Source organism: Tenrec ecaudatus, chromosome 12, assembly GCF_050624435.1.
Source record: "Tenrec ecaudatus isolate mTenEca1 chromosome 12, mTenEca1.hap1, whole genome shotgun sequence".
In the NCBI taxonomy this organism is placed as follows: Eukaryota; Metazoa; Chordata; class Mammalia; order Afrosoricida; family Tenrecidae; genus Tenrec; species Tenrec ecaudatus.
The window spans coordinates 119,171,491-119,194,253 of NC_134541.1; the positions used below are offsets into that span (position 1 = coordinate 119,171,491).

General features: G+C 52.4%; 1 protein-coding gene across 1 annotated transcript in view; it reads left to right on the forward strand.

Annotated features, from left to right (window-relative positions):
• Positions 1-22,763, forward strand: part of SCNN1B (sodium channel epithelial 1 subunit beta) — a 74,929-nt gene that overhangs the window by 46,543 nt on the left and 5,623 nt on the right. The window contains exons 2-8 of the mRNA XM_075564610.1: positions 1,253-1,335; positions 3,406-3,724; positions 8,392-8,668; positions 10,230-10,420; positions 16,512-16,615; positions 19,532-19,695; positions 20,014-20,121. Coding sequence (XP_075420725.1) covers positions 3,414-3,724; positions 8,392-8,668; positions 10,230-10,420; positions 16,512-16,615; positions 19,532-19,695; positions 20,014-20,121 — 1,155 coding nt within the window. The 5' untranslated portion in view covers positions 1,253-1,335; positions 3,406-3,413. The remainder of the gene's footprint in view (positions 1-1,252; positions 1,336-3,405; positions 3,725-8,391; positions 8,669-10,229; positions 10,421-16,511; positions 16,616-19,531; positions 19,696-20,013; positions 20,122-22,763) is intronic.

Sequence of the window (22,763 nt, forward strand, 5' to 3'; positions counted from 1 at the left end):
TGGAAAGCAATTTGGAGGTTCCTAAAAAAGTTAAGTATAGAATTACCACATGATCCAGCAATTTCACTCCTAGGCATATCCATACCCAAGAGAGATGAAAGCAAGACCACCACCATGTATGTTGCAGTTCTATGTACAATAAGCAAAAAGTGGAAACAACCTCCATGTCCATCAGCAGATGGGTGGGCAAGCAAAATATGCTGCGTGCACGGATATACCATGGGGTCTGACTCCACCATAGGAAGGAATTAAGTCCCAATCGATGCTACAAACATGGATGAACCTTCAAAATAGCATGCTGAGTGCAACAAGCCTATCACAAAAGGACACATATCATATGATCCCACCGATAGGAAATACCTAGGACAGGCAAGTGTACAGAAAACAAAGACTGTTCGCGGTTCAGGGGCAGAAAGGACGAGTAACAGGAAGGAGAGTGCTTGTTTAGGAGGACAGGGCCATGGAGCTGCTTGTTCCAGTGATGGAAACAGTTGGAAAAGGATATGGACGGTGGCTGTGCAAGGGAGTGAAGTCAATGAACGTCACGGAATTGAACACAGAAATGTTAAAATGGCACCTCGATTTTAAAAAAATGAAATGTTAAACCAGCTTTGATGGCATCAGAATCCCATTCCCTTAAAGGTTCCTGTTCTCGAATCCTGAACGTGGCCACGGGCTTTACACAGCCTGGCTCTGCCCTGCTCCACGGGCTCCCTCCCTCCCACCTCAGAGCCTTGGCTGGACCTGTCCCCTCCACTAGACTGTCCTGCCTCCTCTTAATCCAGCTGATGCTGCTGGTCCTAGAACAGCTTCACCCTGGCTTCTTAAGGGGCTCCACTAGGTCTCCCCTTTTGAAAAGCAATACCTGCACCAGGTGCCAAGAGTTAACCCACCTTCTGTGTAGCGTCCCACAGTGGTGGTATGAGGTGTGAGGGTAGAGACCGCACCAGGAGATGCTGTCAGAGGGGGTGATACCAACGTGGTTGTCTACAAAATGTTTGTGCAGTGTTTCCTCAGAAATTAATATTTGGGGTTAAAATATACCTTTCATTAGTTATGGCAACCAAAACCGCTTCAAATGCCCAGCTTCCATGTATCGATCCATCTCCAAAGCTAACACTCAGGCTGAGTGACTTTTCGAAGCTTTGTATGTGCTCCCGCCAATGCGGCCATTGTTACCCAAAGACGATGATGCTTCAGATCACGTGCTTTTTCTGCACGTGCTAACACTCGCTTTTGTTTTCACTCCTAGGTATAGACCCTAAAAGGATTGTTGCAGGTGTTTCTAGTTGCTGATTTTGTCAAAATTTCAGGTGTTTCACCTCTAATCTTGTGGTAAGTAGTAGTTGTGAGCTTATATCAATACCTATTTGGAGAAGGAAGTAGTAATTAAAAGAAAAGACGGGGGGCTCACGTAGAAGGCAAATGTTTTGAGGATGATGCCAACAAATGTACATATGTTCTTGACACAATGGCTGTATGTATGGATTGTGATAAGAATTGTATGAGCCCCCAATAAAATGATTAAAAGAAAGAAAAGATGGGAGTGTGGAGTGGAGACCCAAAGTCCATTTGTAGGCCACTGGACATCCCCTTACAGAAGGGTCTCGGGGAGGAGATGAGCCAGTCAGGGTGCAGTATAACACCGATGAAACATACAACTTTCCAGATTCCTCCCCTCCTCCCCCACTCACTATCATGATCCCAATTCTACCTTGCAAGTCTGGCTAGACCAGAGGATGTACACTGGTACAGATAGGAACTGGAAACACAGGGAATTCAGGGCAGATGATCCCTTCAGAACCAGTGGTGAGAGTGGCGATACTGGGAATGTACAAGGGGGGTGGGTCGGAAAGGGGGAACCGATGACAAGGATCTACATGTGACCTCCTCCCTGGGGGATGGACAAGAGAAAAGTGAGAAGGGAGATGTCGGACAGGGCAAGATATGACAAAATAATAATTTATAAATTATCAAGAGTTCATGAGGGAGAGGGTAGCGGGGAGAGGGGAAAAAATGAGGAGCTGATGCCAGGGGCTTAAGGGGAGAGCAAATGTTTTGAGAATGAATGTACAAATGTGCTTTACACAATTGATGTATGTATGGATTGTGATAAGAGTTGTATGAGCCCCTAATAAAATGATTTTTTAAAATAAAGAAATAAAAGAAAAAACAGAGTTCTTTGCAGTTCCAAATGATGTTATTTAATTTAGAAAGAGTTTGCAAAAAGTAATTTTGTTAGTATTCTTATGATCTAAGAAATATTATATTTAAGCCATTTACAGTTATATCGATCACATTATTATTCTCTGGTTAAAATTGATAATAAACCTTACTAAGGATTATCTGGTAGCATTGTCTGCTAAGTATTGGACTGCTCACCCCAAGGTCAGTGGTTTGAACCCACCAGTTCTGTGGGAGGAAGCTGTGGCTCTCTTCTCCGATAAAGATTCATGAGGCCCTGGAAACCCTATGTTGCTATGAGTTGGAATCGACGTAATGGCGCTGGGTTGAGTATGGTTAGAGATTCGGTGTGATCCGGTGTGGGAGAAGGCCCATGGAGGGTGCTGACACCATGAGTTACTATCCTGGGTGACAGAAGCCCCAGTGGTGCCACTACACAGCCAGCCTACGAGGTGAAGGCTGGGGTAGTTCCCACGGTACAGATGAAGAAACTGAGGCATGGGGAGCTGAGATTCCATTCAGCTCAGAGTCTCAACTCCTAATCTTGGTCCTTCCCTGCCTCCAGGATCTCAGGGCACAGAGTCCCCAGCCTTCCTGTCACGTTTTCTAATTGTGCATTTCCTGATGGCTTAGTTGATTAAGAGCTACCTTCCCCACTAACCGCTAATGACCATAGCAGCTAAGATATGGATCACTTAGTCTGTGATCTCACCACCATTGAGTCAGTGCTGACTCACAGCGATCCCTTGTGGGCTGCAGAGACTGTAACTGTTGACAGGAGTGGAAAGCCCAGTCTTTCTCCCTCCGACTGCTGGTGGTTTCGAACTGCTGACCATGCATAGCCACTACGCCACCAGGGCTCCTTAGTCTGTGATAGGCATCATAATTGGCACTTTTATGCATACTCTAATTTCACCTTCTCAACAAATATTGCAACTATGATCTCCATTTTACACCCGGAGAGCCTGCGGAGTTGAGAGTCTGTGTAATTTGCCGACTAGGCTGGCAAGTCTCAGAGAGAGGAAACCTTGGGAGTTTAGAAGCTCAACTCCCCTGCCTGGCATACAGGAGACAGCTAGCGGGGGGCGGGGGGCGGGGGGGCAGGGGGGCAGGAAGGGGTGTTAGGGCTAGAATGTTTTGTTTACCTGTCTCCAATGCCTGTGCTCGGCTACAGCTAGGTCAACCTCACATCTGACATGACTTTGGTGCATCTCTGTGCAGGGGCCACCATGCATGTGAAAAAGTACCTGGTGAAGTGCCTGCATCGGCTCCAGAAGGGCCCCGGCTACACGTACAAGGAGCTGCTGGTCTGGTACTGCAACAACACCAACACCCACGGCCCCAAGCGCATCATCTGCGAGGGGCCCAAGAAGAAGGCCATGTGGTTTGTGCTTACCCTGCTCTTCGCCTCCCTTGTCTGCTGGCAGTGGGGTGTCTTCATCAAGACCTACCTGAGCTGGAAGGTCAGCGTGTCCCTTTCCATCGGCTTCAAGAACATGGACTTCCCCGCTGTCACCATCTGCAATGCCAGCCCCTTCCAGTAGGTGGTCCCTGGAGCACTCGCGCTTCTGTCTTTTCTTCTTTCCAGCTTTCTTTCCTTGCCTTCTCTTCTTCCCTCGTTTTCATTTTCCCTTTCATCTCTCCTTGTTCCCATCCATTCTTTTTTCTCTCTGTCCTCCCTCCTCTTTCTACTCCTTTCTTTCATTTTTGCCCACAAAAACAGACCCACTGCCATCAAGTAGATGCTGACTCAAAGCAACCCTACACGACAGGCTAGAACTGCCCCTGTGAGTTTCCAAGACTGTAGCTCTTTACGGGAGCAGAAAGCCCCATCTTGCTCTCATTGAGCAGTGGATGATTTTGAACTGTTGATCTTGAAGTTAGTAGCCCAAGGTGTAACAAGCAAGCTTTAAAATTCACAAAAAACCATCAGATGCCACCGGAAAGCACTCATAAAGGTCAACAGACAAACCTGGAACTGTTTATAGGCTTTTCTTTTTGGTTGTTTTTTTGTTTCGCTTTGTTTTATTTTTGTCTTTATTATTGTTTTCGCATGTCTATCTAGATAATATAGGTGGGATAAACAATCCAGAGCAGATAACAGGAGGCCTAATGGGTCATGGTAAAGGAGGAGGTGGGGGAAAGGAAAGGGGGGGGAACAAAAAAACAAAAAAACAGTGACAAGGGAATAACAAGTGATCTAAAATCGATGGTGAGGAGAGCAGAGGATGTCTGGTGGGGCTTGATCAAGTGTAAGGTAGCCAAGAGGAATTAATGAAAGTTGAATGAAGGTCAAACATACTAGTGGGACAAGACGAAAGCACAAGGAAATAGAGGAAAAACTAGGAGGCAAAGGATATTTATAGAGGTCTAAATACAAGCATGTACATATGTAAATATATTTATATATAAGGATAGTGAAATAGATCTATGTACATATATTTATATGTTAAGTATTAAGGTAGCAGCTGAACATTGGGCCTCTACTCAAGTACTCCCTCAATGCAAGAACACTTCATTCTAATAACCTGGAATTATGTGATACTTATCTTCCCAACACCATCGCTGAAGACAAAAAGGGTGCTTAAGCAAATGTGGTGAAGAAAGCTGATGGTGCCCAGCTATCAAAAGATATAGCATCTGGGTTCTTAAAGGTTTGACAAATGAGGCTATAAATAAACGGCCATCTAGCTGAGAAGCAACAAAGCCCACATGGAAGAAGCACACCAGCCTGTGTGATCATGAGGTGTCAATAGGATCAGGTATTAGGCATCAAAGACCCAGAACAGAAAATCATATGAATGTGAATGAGGGGGAGGGTGGAGTGGAGACCCAAAGCCTATCTGTAGACAATCACACATCCCCCTTATTGAAGGATCACAAGGGAGAAATGAGCCAGTCAGGGTGCAGTATAGCACCGATGAAACATACAACTTTCTTCTACTTCTTTAATGCTTCCTCCCCACCACTGTCATGACCCCAATTCTACCTTACAAATCTGACTAGACCAGAGCATGTACACTACTACAGATAAGAGCTGGAAACACAGGGAATTCAGGACAGATAAACCCCTCAGGACCAATAATGAGAGTAGCGAGTAGCAATACAAGGAGGGTAAGGGGAAGGTGGGAGGGGAAGGGGGAACCTATCACAATGATTGACATATAACTCGTCCCCCCCCCACACACACACACACACAGGGAGATGAACAACAGAAACGTAGGTGAAGGGAGACAGTGGTCTGTGTAAGACATGAAGAAAATAATTTCTAAATTATCAAGGGTTCACGAGGGAGGGAGGAAGGGGGAAAAGTGAGGAGCTGATACCAAGGGCTCAAGTAGAAAGAAAATGTCTTGAGAATGATGAGGGCAACAAATGTACAGGTGTGCTTGACACAATGGATGTAAATATGGATTGTGATAAGAGCTGTACGAGCCCCCAATAAAATGGCTTTTACAGAAAGAAAACCTCAGGGCCTGGTCTCCAGGCATCAGCAGTCCTGTGGACACAGCGGTTAAGCATTCAGCTGCTAACTGGAAGGTCAGCAGCGGCCGCTCTGTGGGAGAAAGAGGCGGCAGTCGCCTCCCACCAAGATTCACGGCCTCTCAGGGATGCAGGGCGGCTCGACTCTGCCCTTAGGCTGCAGTGTGTCAGAACCAACGTGATGGCAGTAGATTTGGGGTGTGTTTGTTTTTCAGGTTTGCTAATACCTATCCAGGGGGCACTTTTAAAAGTCTGGGGGGGAGGTGGGGAGGGCAGGAATTCCATTATCTTCTAATGCCACTTTGCGACAAATTTTCAGAAGCCCACTTGTATGTGTTCAGTATGCCTTTATTGAGCATCTACTCTGTACCAGGCCCTGTTCCCGGCATACAGTAGTACACAGAACCACGTCCCTGCCCTCATCACAGCCTGGCAGAGAAAACAGTTTTTCTCACAGACGGTGAATTGCTTGTCATTGTGATGGTTTCGAAAAGTGACAGCTGCCATGAGTGCTTGTGACGTACCGAGGCAGCGGTGGGCTGGAGGGGAGGTGGGGAAATGGCTCCCGTGTTAATGGGCACCACCCACCTAGCCATCGGGCGTTGTCCTAGCAGCCCCGCTGCGGATGATGACACGGAGAGCCAAAGAAGTGGGCTCCCTCGCCCAGGGGCACAGGCTGGGCCATGCAGGATTTGCGCCTCGGCCTGGTTTGGCCCCAGAGTGGGCAGTTTCTCACCATTCTGCCTGTTGTCCCCCAGGAAGACAGGGCCTGTGAAGAGCGCCTGCGTGTCCTGGAGAGGCAGGGAGCCCGTCGGTCAGAGAAAAATGCCCCCAGACATGAGCAACAGTTGACCAGGCAGAACGGGGACGGTGCCCCCAAGGGGAGCCCCTACACGTGCAGAGGCCCAGACGTGAGACGCTGGCCAGGCTGTACTGCAAAGGACTCGCCTGCCACACCTCGGGCGGCACTTAAGAGTTACTCGAAAGCCGTCCTTTCTAGTAACAGGGCTCTGGCCTGCTGGGGTGGGTCCTTGGAGCCACTTGAGAGAGAAACCTTCGTCATAACAGTGACAGCAAGAACACTCCGTCCCCGGCACTGTTCCAAGGGTTTCATGAGCATCACCTCACTGAACCCTCCCAGCCGCCCTCAGAGGCAGTAAACAGTTTCACACCCCCTCTCACTGTGTACATGAGGGACCAGAGCCCCAGAGGGGCGTGCCTTCCCAAGGTCACACAGGCATGCCACAATTCAAACCCAGAGCCACACAGCAGCCCACCTATGCCAATGATTCCTGTGGGCAACAATCCAGCCTGCCACTTTGCCAGCCCTCCTCTTCCCATGGGCACCCTGCTGGTTTATTTCATGGTCTAGGGATGGGTGAGACCAGAGTCGGGGCCTACTGTTACCTGTGGTTGCTCTACACTTTGGACCGGCACATTGGCCAGGGTGTCATGGTGCCATGCAGGAAGTCACCCAGTTGGAGTGGGTCCACACTGTCCTGGTGGCCACAGGCTGCAGCAGGGTAGGAGGTGGCATTGGGATGCTGCTGTGGGCACATGGCTGTCCAACAGGCTGCTCAGCACTTCCAGGAGCTGAGACTCGCTACCAAAACCCAAGCCCCCAGCCCTGTTTCTCCCTCCTGAAACTAGCTCCTGCCCCCCAGGCTGGCACGTGAGGTCTAGGACACTCAGGCTCATCCACAGTCTCTGTACCTTCCCAGAGGGGAGACATCAAGATCCTGCACCCAAACACGGTGCCCCTGGCAGCCCACCGAGTCTGGCTTCCAGTCTCAGCTCTTTCCCCATCCGAAGGGAATCATGGAGAATCCCCAGTCCCAATGCTTCCATGTCCTCATCTCTAGGTGGGGATGGAAATGGGATTGTGGTGAAGTGCAGTTTAGAAGGATTCTAGCACCTGGCACGGTAAGCTTGTGGGACTCCTTCCCACTGGAATGTGAATTTCATGAGCAGAGAAGCCCGGGCTCTCTCGTTTGCACACAGGTCTTGGCACGTAGTAGGTACTCGTGAAACAGTCGGTGAAGGAATCAGTAAGTGGATAGGTAGCCAGCGACGTGGCAGTCGGTGAGGTGGTACCTAGCAGGGAATTCTTCCTAGACCCTGGAGACAGAGAACCTCCATGATTCCATTTGCCCTGCTGTGTTAGGCTGGGTCATCTAGACAAGCAAGTCCAGCGACCCTCGTTTATGTGTAAGAAAGAGCTTGCTGCCAAGAAGCCACTATATATCGAGAAGGCATCCCAACCCAGTTCAACTCAAATCCTTCAGTCTTATGCTCATCGATAAGTCCCTCTTCACACTCACGCGGTCACAACCCAGTGACGCCGATGGCGAGCAGGGACGCAGGGTTACAGGCCGGGTGGTGCAGAGTCAGATGGGTCCAAAGTCGGTGGAAACACGGCAGGATGCCCCCAGCCCCCAGGGTCACAGCAGCGTCCCAGGAAGCAAGAAGGCGAAGGGGCAGAGGGAGAGAGCTCCCCAGATGCCTCTGTTATAAGAAAATCACCCCCCCACTAAGGAGGCACCATCAGGCTGTGACCTGATGGACAGCTTGTAGCCCCCCCCCCCACACACACACTTTCACACATCTTCAAGTTGATATAAAGTCGTCAAACTACCACACCTGCCCGCCAGCACAGTCAGACACCGGGAGGCAGCTGCCCCGCCCCCTCCCGCAACCTCTCTGACGGCCCTCTCCCCCATCCAGATACTCCAAAGTCAAGCATTTGCTCAAGGACCTGGACGAACTGATGGATGCCGTCCTGGAGAGGATCCTGGCTCCGGAGCCGGGCCACGCCAACGCCACCAGGACCCTAAACTTCACCATCTGGAACCACACCCCTCTGGTCCTCATTGATGAGCGGGACCCCCACCACCCAGTGGTCCTGGACCTCTTCGGGGAAAACTACAACGGCTCGGCAAGCAGCAGCCCGGCGCCCGGCAGCATCTGCAATGGCCATGGCTGCAAAGTGGCCATGAGACTTGTAAGTGGCTGCTGGGGGATTGCTTTCCTGGAAGACCTTGGGTCTTCCAGGATGCAGGGAGGCCGGCTGAGCGCCAGGGCCTTCTTTTTGTTTGCAGAACTTTTCAAAAAAGATCCGGCTGGTACGTTCATCAAGAGCCCTTTGGATGCAAATGACCAGTTGGCGCTAGCACAAGCAATGTATTGGCATGCACACACCCGCATGCGCACAGCAAGTCTGTGGCATTAAGGTGTGCTGGGACCAGGTGCTCAGATGCCGTCATTCGGAGCCTCTCTCTCCATCTGCCCACTTCCCTCTGTGGCAGGCCTCCTGTACGGGGGGGGGGGGGGGGGTTTGGCAGCACCAGGCTACCATCCCACCACCCAGCGGTCCCCACAAGAGAAGCTCTCCTGCTTCCCAACAGCAGGCCAGCTGCCTGTGAAGCTGAGCCCACCCGCTGTGCCTCAGGGTTTTAAACCTCCGACCTTCTGGCTAGCAGCTGGAGCCGTTAAACGGTTTACGACACCAAGGAGAAAATCAACCATTGAAAGACCTTTGGGAGCCTAGTGCCAAGCCTGTGCTGTCCTTTGTGGAGAGCTGGCAGTGGTGATGGGGGTGCAGGGGCGGGAGAGCTGCACCCCTGCAGACTCAGGTCTACCCGTCCCTCCTAGAGCAGCTGAGGGAATCTGTTCGCTGCCCCTGCAGCCTCCGGCAGAGCTGGGCTGGCATTTGTCCAGAGCAGTGGTTCTCCACCTTCCTCATGCTGAGACCCTTTCATACAGTTCCGCATGTGGTGGTAACCCCCCAACCCTAAAATTATTTTTGTTGCAACTTCATCACTGTCACTTTGCTACTGTGATGAATCAGGAGACTCCTGTGAAAGGGTCGTTCAACCCCCAAAGGGGCCGTGACCCGCAGGTTGAGAACCGCTGGTCCAGAGGAAGAGTCGGGGGAACCCTAAAGGCCTGAGTCTATAAAGGGGGCCCCATGAGGAGTGTGGTGCCCCCGGTGTGAATCTGGGAACATCGAGGGGAGGTGGAGAGAGATATGAGGAGCCCCGGTGATGCCGTGGTTAAAATCACTCAGCTACCAACAGAAAGGCCGAGGGTTCTAACCCACCAGCTACAGTGCAGGAGAATGACGATGACATGGCAGTCAGCTTCCACGGAGATGGACAGCCTTGGACCCGAGAGCTCCTCTGTCCTGCAGGGTCACTAAGAGTCAGAATCACCTCGATGACAGGTTTTAGCTGTGTGCTGTTTGTAACCATGGCGTCACGTGGCTAGAGCTGTCAGGGGCTGCCTGTCTCCGGGCGCATGTGTGCAGGTGAGCACGGTGTGGGTTTTGCTCACGTCTTCCGAAGACACATCCACCGCCCCCCTTGCAGAGCGGTGCCTGCAAAGGTGGGTGAGCCGTGTAAACACAATCTCGTGTGTGAGGCCGAAGGGGGTGTGAGTGGGGGCAACTCTCCCAGCAGCCAGGTCACAGTACAGATGGCCACATACTACCTGCACCCTTGACAGTGATGGGGGTCCCTGCCTGCAGCACCCACACCCACAGGACCCCTTCTCGGCCTCCACAGTGCAGCCACAATGGGACGACATGCACCTTCCAGAACTTCACAAGTGCCACGCAGGCTGTGACAGAGTGGTACGTCCTGCAGGCCACCAACGTCTTCTCCCAGGTGCCGAGAAGAGAGCTGAGGAAGATGGGCTACGCCAGTGAGCGGCTCATCCTGGCCTGCCTGTTCGGGGCCGAGCCCTGCAACCACAAGTGAGAGGCTGGGGAGGGTGGTGACTGGGAGCCCAGACTGGCCAAGGTTTAAATTCCGGGTCGGACACTTACCAGCCATCGGCACCAGTTTCCCCGACTGGGTTTCCTCGAAGCCAAGACAGAACCTGGGAGGCACCGAGGGCATCTCTTTAGAGAAATGTCAAAAAGAAGGAGGATTACAGGGGAAAGCAAGGAAATCTAGCCTTGGCCTGACCCCCGCCCCCCTGGAAGAAAAACCTGCGGGGGTGATCCCAGTGCATGGCGACCACTCCAGCATCACAGTAGGACTCCGTCCGTAGGGTTTTCGGTGGCTCGGGTTTTGGAATTAGATCACTAGGCCTTTCTTCTGAGGTACCTATGGGTGGATTTGAACCCTAACCTTTTGGTTAGCTGCTGAGCACATGAACAGTTTACACCACCCAAGAATCCCAGGGCTGGCCTTTGTACCCTGATATCTGCCATTGACTGTGGGCTTCCCCCAGGGGCCCAGGCAAGGGGGCTCATCAGCTTGGGACAATCTCAGGAGGAGGGGACACTGAGTTGTCAACAAAGATGGGTGCAGGCCGGCACAGGGGATCTAGGGGAGGGCATCCCAGCATTCCCTGCCCTCAGTTTTCTTATCTCTATGATGATGACAATGACCATGTTTCCCTGGCAGTTTAACTGTACAGGGGTTGGCTGATGCCTGCTCTCAGAACAGGGCCCTGTAAGTGCTGCACAACCCTCTGAGAGGGGCCAGCGGATGGAAGAACAGTAGCCAGGACAGCCAGGTCTCCTTGCAACTACCTAGGCCACGGACTCAGACCTCCTTTCCTCTCCCTGCCCCGAACTAACCAAACCCAGGGAAATGAAGGAGCAAACAAAATACAATTGAAGAGATTGTTGACACCTCGTGAAAAATGTAAGGTCACTGAACAGTTTGTATAGAAATGGCTATAGACAACCGAATTTGCCTTGTAAACTTTCACACATACACACACACACACACACACGCAAGATATTATTAAACCAAAATAAAATCCTCAGCCAAGGAGTCAGCCCTATCCTGGTCCTGTGTCTCCCCCGACCCTCACCTTGTGGTACCCCTCAGAGGGTGCAGCTTGTAGATCGTGAGCTGGTTAAGAACAAGAAGCCTACCAAACCGCCAGCACAGTACGCCGGCCCAAGGGAGGAAGGCGCTGGCCACACCCGCCTTGTCTGCCCCCCTTGACTCCCCACTGTTCACCACCACTACCACTTGGGCAACTCTGGTTCCCAAGAGCTTCTGGCATTTTCCTCCTCTGAGCCTCTAAGTTTTCACTGCAGCTCTCTAGGAAAAGGTCTCTTTCTGAATCTCCGGCTTCTTTAAGCCTCACCCTCCCAGGGCCATGCTGTTGCCTCAGCCTGCCTCGCTGAACTTAACCTTCAGGAGGCCCTGGACACTCTGCTCCACAAAAAATGGACAGTCATTCTGCCCGTAATGCCCAGGAATCCAGGGTCCATCCAACACGGTCCTCGCGGCCTTTCCCTTGGTTGCAGGACAAGGTGCCCCCGACAGGGAGTCCCTGAACGGGGCAAAGGAGGAGGAGCACCTGGGTCCCAGCTCCTGGGGGAGCAATGGATCTTCGTGGAATTCCTCGGTGGGGGAAGCTTAGTCTCTTCTCAACTCATTTATCTATTCCCTCGCTTCTTCGTGCTAGTATCAACGTGTGTGTGTGTGTGTGTGTGTGTGTGTGTGTGTGTGTGTGTGTGTAGTTTATAGACGGGGCTGCAATCCAATACTGGGTTCTCCCCTGGCTCTTTTCTGCCGTCTTTGGCCACTGGAACTCGGTTCCTCTGGCCCCTTGGAATGTCCTTATCTGTTTGTCTGTCTGTCTGTCTGTCTGTGTATTTGAGCATTTCTTGGCTTTGGGGTACGACGTGAGTCTCCAGATCTAGAATCAGTTCTTCAAGGATCCCTGGTTCCTTTATTGGAGAATGCTTTGCAGAGACTATGATCTGGGAGCATGTACATATTTGTTACTACTACTCTGATTACTTCAGTGGTACAAGTTCTACTGTCGGGTAGAAAGAGTACTACAATTTCAGAATGACCAGAAGGCTTCTGCCCACAAAGCCTTCCTTGTCCCCAAGCCTGCATCTGGGTCACCCAGTCCCCGTGCCGTTTCAGGACTCCCTGAATAGTGCTCTGCCCTGCAGCTGCGTGCCTCTGTAAAGGGACAGTCTGCCTCAGGGGTTGGAGGCAGCCATGCAGGGAGCAGCCTCTCTGGGTAGAGAGCCTTTTCAACAAGCAGGTGGCACAGACAGTGAACCCAGGGGCACAGCCCTGGGCAGGCGGGGGCCCAGCCCCACCCCGCCAGCCTCCTGCTCCTTGGCAGCCTGTGCCCAGACCATTTCTTGAGAACACCGTGTCCCTGCTCCCCTTGTGGGGCTGGGGTGGGGGTGGAGGGGTGCTCCTAAGCAGTGCCTGGCTTGAGCTGGTTTGCCCGCACTGGGCTTTGCACGGCTTCTCTCCCTCAGGGGCTGGTGTGTCCTTTCTGTGCCCTGCCCCTGGCCTTGGCCACTGCCTCCTCCTCCCCAGTCTCTGCTCAGACCCCCTCCTCTAGAAACCTTCCCTGCCCGCCCTCTCCCAGCCCAGAGGGAATTAGGTGTCCCACCTTCAGGCTTATCTCTCTTGGTGCCCTTATCACAGGTGATAATTTATTCAACAAATATTTACCTAGTGTCCGTCTACGGTGCTGGGGACGAGCGGGCGGGAAGTGGTAGCAGCCAGTGTTTGCTGAGTGTGACAGTATGCTAGGCATCTGACCCCACCCCGGCCCTGTGGGAAGGTGTAGCTGTATCCCTGGGCTGCAGGTGGGACGAGGATGGCACAGAGAGGTCAGGGGGTCCTCCCCAGATCCAGAAGCTAGTAGGTCTCTAGCCTTTGTGCTTGGCCTCTATGCTTGGCCACTGAGCCTCTTCAACCTCAAACCGCCAGGGACACTGCCCAGGTTTGGCTTAGCTTCAGTGCAAAAAATGAAGATGCTTTCCAAGTTTAATGTGCTGCAGGGGATTTGCTCACCCACCATCAAGACCCCACAGGGTCCACAATGGCTGGGGTTTTGTTTGTTTCTGTGTTCCCCGCCCCCCGCCCCCGAAATGATTACCAGGCCTTTCTTCCAAGGTGCTTCAGGGTAAATTCACACCGCCCACCCTTTGGGAGACAGACAGCTAAGCTCTTGAACTGTCCCCGCACCCCACCCCGCCACCACCACCCAGGATTCCTGGGAAGGGCAGAAGTGGGTGGAGATGATGGAGAGAAACTTGGGCAGGAACAGCTTTGCGAGGGGCTGCGGGGAGAAGCAGCTAAAATCTAAAGAGCCAGGAAAAGAAATTCCAGGCAGATGGATCAGCTTCAAGTTTGATAACATCTTGGGAGCGAGCGGTGCTGGAGCACCAAGGACGATACAAAAAGGCCCAGCTCTGAGCTTGCATTTTATTCTGGGGGGTGCTAAGCAGAGGTGCCAGGGTCTGACTGACCAGTGTAAACCACCCCCTGACTGCTGGGCAGGGACCCCTGGGTAATGCACACTACGAACACACTCAACTGCTAACCGAACCTACCTAGAAGTGCCACGGAAGAAAGTCCTGGCAAAACAAAAGTCCTGACTGCTTCCCCCAAAGCCAGCCATTGACAGCTGTACTCTGACCCGCACGAGCTCACTGAGAGGGTAGCAGCCACAGCTCCTGGCTGAATCCAGCAGGGAAATGCCGTGAGTTCCGAAGCAGAGAAGCAGCCACGCTAGAGACAGACCCCTGTGGGGACGCTGTTCTGTGCGCCATCTGGCTGGGGGCGTTCATCTTGATGTCGCCCGCCTAGTCCCCGCCCTCTCCACTCTTAGTTCAGTGAGGAAAAGGTGGTACCCCATTCGCAGCCCAGAGGTTAGGGCCGGAGCTGCACCTGTATCGGCTTTCACAGCCTGCCCTGGCATCTCCTCCCTCTGAGAGCAGGAAGGGTGAAACAATAGACACAGGAAATCGCTTCCTTCTCTGAAATAGGGACAAAGAATACACTTGACCTCCTGGGGTTATTTTGAGGATTAAAGGAGTTGTGTATAAAAATATCCAGCCAGAGCCTGGCCCATAAAGGTGTGTGGTGGGAAGCCTCGTGCCATTGAGTCACTGTTGGCGGGCAGTGACCCTATAGGACCGAGTAGAAGCTCCGAGTTCTGGAGCTGCAGGCTTCAAGGAAGCGGACTACTGCAGCTCTCCCACAGGACAGCCAGCCAGCCTCCCAGGTGAGCGCTTCAGCCCTGTGCCACCGGAGCGCCTCTGTTTTTTTGGGGGGGTGGGGGTGGAATCTGGCTTTTGGGGAATCTGTGGCTTTTATACTGCACTTTACTTGGCTGTATTTGAAGCATTTTATTTTATTCGCTTTTGAAAAGGAACCGTGGAAAGCCACCAAAAGACATTTTTTTCTACATGTTCCACTTAACGACATTGATTACATTCTTTGGGTTGCTTAACCGTTCACAGCCCCTTTTGCCGAGTTGCTCCTCCCCATCTACGCAGTTCCACCGTGCGCTGACATTCCTAGAGAATCTCTAGAGGGGCTGTGGCCAATTTCATTACATATCCCAACCCTACTCCCAGCGAGTGGATTGTGACTCATAAAGACGCTGCGTAAGTGTACCGAGGCTATCCATCTTCAAGAAAACACAGTCTTCGCTTTCTCCCAGGGATCGGCTGGTGGAGAATTCCAACATTTGCATGACATGACCACCTGGGCTCTTTCCCATATACGCGGTCCTTCAAACAGGATAATGCTCAAGCAGGTTGTTTGTTAACCAGTTAAGTTAAAAACTATTGATTGGATTTTAAAGACTTGTGTTTTTTTCCCTTTCTTTAAGGTTTAAAACTTATTTCAAGGGAACAGTTTCAGGGGTTCATCCAACCCTCGTGGTTCCAGAAATCCTGGATTCTATGGAAATATATATCTATATATGTATATGTATCTAGATCTATATATCTAGCTATACATATATATTTCATTTAGCTACTTTTGATGAGCAAAAGGCATTTTTAAGACTATGATGGAGACGGAGGGGAAAATAAAGAACTGATATCAAGGCTCAAGTAGAAAGAAAATGCTTTGAAAGTGAAGATGGCGGCATATGTACAAATGAGCTTGACACATGGATGAATGTATGGATTGTGATGGGAGATGTAAGAGCCCCCAAGAAAAGTATTTAATTAAAAAAAAAGACTATGATGGAGAATTGGTCCCCCGGCATCCAGACTTAGGGCTTTCCCTCCCCACGAGGCCGCAGCCAGCCCAGACACCACAGCTTGACACCCGCCAGCAGGTGTCTCAGACGGTCCCCTTCACACGCATCACGACAGAACCATCATCCCACCTGGAAATATTAACAGTCCTTCGGGTGAAAGATGAGGCTCTCTACAACTGTCAAAAGTGACAGCCCCCCAAACACATAGGGCGGTCCTGCTGTATCCCCTAGGGTCCCCGTGTTAACTAGAGAAACAAATTCATAGGAACTCATGTGTGTAAGAGAGTTTTATAGAGAGGGTAATTGTACATGAATAAAGCATCCCCACCCGGTCCAGTCCCATAAGTCTGATATTATCCCATATGTCTGATACTGATCTACAAAATCCTCTACAGACTCATGAAACACATGCAATGACGCCAAATGCAGGATGATTACAGGCCAGTGGGTGGAATAAAATGACAATGTCTGAAAGATGTTTCAAAATCCTCGGGGGGTGGGCTGGGGTGGGGGGTGGCAGCGTACACATGAGAGGCTCTGACCCCCGCGTGCTCCCTTGCTCTCATGTCCCATCACAAAAGTGACAGTGATGCCAGCGGGACTCTAAGAACACCGAGCATCTTGGTGGAAATGCTGCTTTTACACACATCGGATTATTTTCCTGGGCGACATTCCCAGGACTGATGTGCCCTCTCTCCCCTGTCTGAAGACCCAGCTCTGGCTTCCACACCAGGGGCACCCTCTCCTTTCCTGAGCCTCTCTCACAGGGAGACGCCGTGGGCCCCTGGGCGTGGCTGCCCTGGGCTGCCCACTGCTCACCAGCAGGGGGGTCTTGCTTCCAGGAACTTCACAACCATCTTCTACCCGGATTATGGCAACTGTTACATCTTCAACTGGGGCATGAGCGACAAGATCCTCCCTTCCGCCAACCCTGGAGCCGAATCTGGTAGGTCTTGACTCACAAGCCGGGGCCATGAGACGTGTAACTCCCCAGCCTGCCCCCTCACACCATCAGCTGTTAAGGGCCAGGGAGTCTGCTGTGGACCAGGGGAGGCTGAGCCAGTACACTCGCGGCCACGCTTTGGCCTGGTGCCCGTAAGTCTGGGGCTAGCGACATTTGGCAGATGATCGGGAACCAGTGCTGCTCAGTGGTCAGGAGCTCATGTTCCTAGGGCCTGGGTCTAGCCCCAGCTCCACCATTTACTCACTGGGCGATCTGAACAGGAGACTGGACTTCTTGAAGCCTTAACTTCTCTATTCACAGAATGGGTACGGGGCTGGGGGTGGGGCAGTACTCAGTGGCTTTTTTGAGTCACGTGACAGAAGGCGAGTGAACAGCTCATCACAGAGCCTGGCAGGCGGTGCTGCTGCCAGCTGCCCACTACTCAGCCTCACTTCTGGCAAACTTGAGCAGTTAGAGGAAGCATGGTCCACTTGGGCTCATCTCAGGGCCGGATGAGGGCGGGCCTGTTGTCATCAGAGCGCTTCCATTGGCCGGAGTGACTGAAAGTAGATTACCTTAGCGTTGCCATTGGCTGGGATGTCTGGAAGTAGATTAACATAGCTTCCTGGAAGTAGATTGCCAGGACTTTCCTCTTAGTCTGAAAACCCTGCTGAGACATGTTTTGCTTAACAGCAGCGCGCGGCTTCTATTAACAGGGAGTGGCTGTGCCTGAGGCTCACTGGCTGGGGAGCATGGGAGGCAAGAATTCTCAGCAGGCACGATGTGTTAGTCCAGGTTGACCAGAGAAACAAATGTATAGATACTCATCTGTGGATGAGCTCTATATGCAAGAACAATTGAATATTGAGGAAACATCCCAGCCCAGTCCAGATCAAGTCCATAAGTCTGATATGAGCCCACATGTCTGACACTAGTCTGTAAATTCCTCTTCAGACTCATGCAGCACAAGCAATGATGCTGAGTGCAGGAAGATCACAGGCCTGGGGGTAGAAAGTCTTGTGGACCCAGTGGTGGTGGAAGCATCTTAACGCTGGCGTGGGTCTCCATGTGTCTCCTCCAGCTGAGTGTCTCAACAGCAGGAAAGGGAAGGCAGGGAGGCTGGGTCTGGCCTCCAGTGAGCTATTTATTTCCATCGTGCCTCCAAGTGAGGTCATCCAGCTGCAACCTGATTGACAAGTTAGACTCCACCCGTTCGCTCAGGTTGACAGGAGATGATGTAACCGCCACACACAAGGTGCTCTGAGAGACAAGAGCGTCAGCAGAATGTTCCCAGAGCAGAGCAGTTTCGATTTGCCTCTTGGAGAGGGACCATCTCCGCGAGCAAGGGAGTGAGGGGAAGAGTGGGCAGGGAGTGACTGCTGAGGATGCTGCTTCTCTGGAGGGGCTGCGCCGGACACTGTGGGTCCCTTGAGAAAGGCTGGCACACAGGTTGTGAGCCTGGCATCTGACCCCCACCAACAACCGAGAGACACGTTGTTACTCAGTGCCCTTCGGGGCTGCTGGCACTCAGGGTAGGTGAGCTGAGCTACGTGGCCTTCATTGATCCCATGCTTGGGAAGCCGGTCAGCGTGGCACCTACACACAGCCAGCTTTCTTGACAGAGGGAGAGGGTGGCCCTGCCCGCATCAGAACCTCAGCTCCACCCCTGACTCACTAGGTGGCCCTGGACAAGTCACTTTATCTGTCTCCTGCTGGGCCTCGGTTTCCTCCTCGGTAAAATGAGAAGGGTCCCTAGCTCACACAGCTCTTGTGAGTTTCCAGTGTGTGCATGGAGCTCGACGCTCAGCCTGGGGCTGGTGCGCCGTAATAAGCATGAGCCCCTGCCGTCCGAAAGGAGGCTTGTGGTGCAGTGAGTTAAGCACTGGGCAGCTACCGGGCAGGTTGGCATTTCAAACGGACATCACCTCCCTGGGAGAAAGATGCAGCCGTCTGCTTCTGGCTTTCACAGGCCAGAAACCTGGGCAGCAGTTCTGCTCTGTCTGTCCTCTGGGGTCGCTCTGAGTCAAAATTGACTCAGTGGCCATGGGTTTTATCGTCCCAACCGGAGGGTCTTGCTCGTTCAATGAACCCTCCGCTCGGGCACCCGCTGTCACAGCACAGCGGTGCATCAACGTCAGGTCTGAGCCCTGCTTCCCAGCCCCGGGAGGAAACCAGATTGGAGACTGCAGGCTCGAGAGGGCTCGTAGGCAGTAACTGCTCAGTAGTGAGGGGTCTCCTTCGGGGTGATGAGGCAGCTTGGGGGATACAGAGACGTTTCAGTGACACAGCTTGGGGGAATTTATTCACTGCTCCTGACTTGTCCACTTTAAAACGGCTGGTTTTCTGCGATGACTCTCACCTCAGTGAAAAATGGCATTGACTCTAACAGCAGCAGAAGCGCCCAGTCTGCCGGGAGTGGGAGACAGACCGTAAGGCGAGTGAGGCAGGTAACTAGAGCCTGGCGAGTGTGTGACAGACCCCATACCTAGGCAGTCAGGGAAGGCTTCTGGGAGAAGTGGCCCCGGCCTGAGTGTTACCGAAAGGGCAGTGCCATCCAGGCCCAGGGTGAGGACAGATGCAGAATGCAGGGTGAAGAAGCACTGTTGAAAGGCCCCAGAGGGGCAAGTGGCAGGAGCGAGGGCACGTGTGTGGTGTGCTGGGTCGCTGTGCCGTGCCTCCTGGCTCCCTGCAGGGACCACCACCGCCCTCTCTGGGCTGTGTGGAGGAGGAGCTATGCAGAGCCCAGAGGGGATGGCGGCTAGGATGAGGGTAGAGGCCTGGGAGCAGGCATTAAGGTTGGGGGGTCTGGGGTTTTGCAAAGCTTCCTTTATCTGAAGTGGACTTTTAGATAAGGGGGGGCAGGCCTCCCTTTTGGCATGAGATGCAAGCTCAGGCAGCCCTCGGCCCACCTCCCTACAGGCCTGAAGCTGGTCCTGGACATAGGCCAGGAGGACTATGTGCCCTTTCTTACGTCCACCGCCGGGGCCCGGCTGATGCTGCACGAGCAGAAATCCTACCCCTTCATCAAAGACGAGGGCATCTACGCCATGGCGGGGACCGAGACGTCCATCGGGGTCCTGGTGGTATGACCTGGCCCATGAGCACCCCCAGCAGAGGGATGAGCAGGGGGAGTCCACCTACCTGAACGCAGGGACCCCAGCCTCCTCCGAGTTTGACCAGCCCTTCCCAGTCCCTTCCTGGCTATAAGGCCACCAACTGACCCATCCCCTGGAGACATGAGTGCCCATGGGTGCCCCGTCTGGGGCCTGCAGCTCTTCCCCCACCCCCAGCATCCCTGCTCTGCACAGGCTTGGTGCTTTATAGAGCTCAAATGGGAAGGCGGTGCAGCGGGGGCTTCCTGGCAGTGATCAGGGTGCCCACAAGCCATCTGTGTGACGCAGGACAAGTTGGAGCGCAAGGGCAAGCCCTACAGCCAGTGCACCATGAACGGCTCCGACGTCCCCATCCGAAATCTCTACAGCAGCTACAACACAACCTACTCCATCCAGGTGGGCAGACAGTGCAGATCCCATGGCCCTGCGCCTGTCCGCGAACGCCAGGTTAAGGCCTCAGAACACTGGGGGAGCTGTGCCTGGCAAGGCTGGCTCAGCTAAAGCAGAAAGGCCACAAGGTGATGTCTTTTAACGGACAGGAAGGTACTCTCTCACAGTTTCAGAAGCTATTGGTCTGATTCAGGACACCAGGAAAAGGCTTTCTCGCTCTGTTGTCTCTGAAGGTGGGTCCTGGTCTCCTTCCCACATTCATGGGCCCAGTGTGCCTTAGAGACCTCCGGAGGTACTGGTACCAGTCTTGCCCCTGGGTCTAGGAGGTACATAGAGCAGGGACCCTAGATCTGAAGGAAGCACCTGGCTCTTCTTTCTTGATGGCAGTACATTCTTCTGATCTCTGCTCACTTCTTTCATCTCTGTCATTTCTCAAAGGAGATAGACTGAAGATACAGCCTACTGTTAAAGATTGTATCCTGCCTCCTTAACCTAATTCTCACTAATCCTGCCTCATAAGCCTCATACTCACCCACTGCCATGTAGTCAGTTCCAACCAATAGCAACCCGACATTACAGAATCAAACTGCCCCTTGGGTTTCCAAGGCGGCAATTCTTTACGGGAACAGAAAGCCTCATTTTTCTCCCTCAGAGTGGTGGGTAGGTTTGAACTGCGGGCCTTGAGGTTAGCAGCCCAATGTATAACCTACTAAATCCTCAGAGACATTATGACGTACAACACATGGGATTATGACATCACATCACAAACTGCAGGATGATGGCAGAGCAACAAGAATCAAGGCCTAGCCGGACTGACACATTTGTTTGCATGGTTGTTGTTAGACGCCACCAAGTCAGTTCTGACTCATAGCTCTTAATGTACAACCGAGCAAAACACTGCTGGTCCTGCGCCGGCCTCACAATTGTTCTTAAGTTGGAGCTCATGGTTGCAGCCACCGTGTCTGTCCGTCTCACCCAGGGCCTTCCTCCTTCTCGCTGCCCCAATCCAGTCCACGACAGGGGCTGTGGGACATGTTGGGGCTGCGCAGAAGCTGTGCAATCCTGTTTTGCCTAGGGCCAAGGGCCGGCCTCTCCGCCCCACCTTGGCAGGTGTGCCCTTGGGGATGGCCAGGGTTACAGGGATCCCGCTCCCGGAGTGCTTATTAGGTGTGAGGCAGGGCACCAGAGGCTCGACAAATCTTACGTCATTTGTTCCTCACACCTTCGTGAGGCTTGTTGCTTGTAGTCAGGGCCCTGAGTCAGTTCTGACTCATCGAAGCCTTTTGCACAACAGAAACGAACCACCGTCCGGTCCTGCCGTCATCCTGACAAGTGTTGGTTTGAACCCACGGTTGCGGCCGCCGTGCCCATCCGTCTCACTGAGGCTTTTCTTCCCTGACCCTCTCCGCTTTGCCCAGCATGCTCTCCATCTCCAGCATGATCAAATGCATCACTTCTTCGGCGGTCTTCCTTAGTCGTTCCCCCACTGCCCCGTGCATGTGGGGAAAATGCCCTGGCTCCAATCCGGCGCAACCTTCACCCTCAAGAGGACACCTTGGCTCTTTAACGCTTGACGGAGGACTCGGGGAGCACTTCTGCACCTTGCAAAACGTCTTTGTGATCTCTTGACTGCTGCTCCCGTGACCCTTGATTGTAGGTCCAAGCAAGACAAAATCTTAACATCAGGCTTTTCGTTGCTCATGAGGCCGTCTATTAGACCAATTGTGAGGACTGTCTGGTTTCTTGACATTGAGTAGTAATCTGTACTGAAGTCTGCAGTCTTTGATTTTTAAAATCATTTAAATCATTTTATTGGAGACTCGTACGCTTATCAAATCCATCCATCCATCCATTCATTGTGTCAAGCACATTTGTGGTCATCATCATTCTCAAAACATCTGCTTTCCACTTGAGCCCCTGGCATCAGCTCCTCATTTTTACCCCTCCATCCCTGTTCCTCCGTCCGTCATGAACCCTTGATAATTTATAAGTCATTATTATCTTGTCATAACTTACACTGTCCATCGTCTCCCTTCACCCACTTTTCTGCTGACCGACCTCCAGAGAGGAGGTTAGATGTAGATCCCTGTAACCGGTTCCCCCTTTCCATCCCACCTTCCCTCCACCCTCTCGGTATCACCTCTCTCACTACTGGACCTGAAGGGATCATCCGCCCTGGATTCCCTGTTTCCAGTTCCTATCTGTACCAGTGTCCATCCTCTGGTCCAGCTGGATCTGTAAGGTAGAACTGGGATCATGATAGTGGGTGGGGAGGGGGAGGAAGCATTTAAGAACTAGAGGAAAGCTGGATGTTTCATCGTTGTGCAATCTTTGATTTTTATCAGCCAGTGCTTCCTGTCCCCCCTACTTTCAGCTAGCCAGGCTGTGTCATCTGCATATTGCTAATAAGCCTTCCTTCAGTCCTCTTATACAATCCAGCTTCTCGGATTACTTGCTCGGCATGCAGATTGATTAGGTATGATGAAAGGAATAAAACCTCATGCACCGTGCCTGGTTTTAAACCCTTGTTCTGCTCTTTAAGCCCATTGTTGCGGCCACCTCGACGGGCTCCCTCTTGTTGACTTCCACTTATTGAATGCTTGCTTTCATTTATTGAATGCTCCTGCCCTCACGCAAGATTTTTCCTG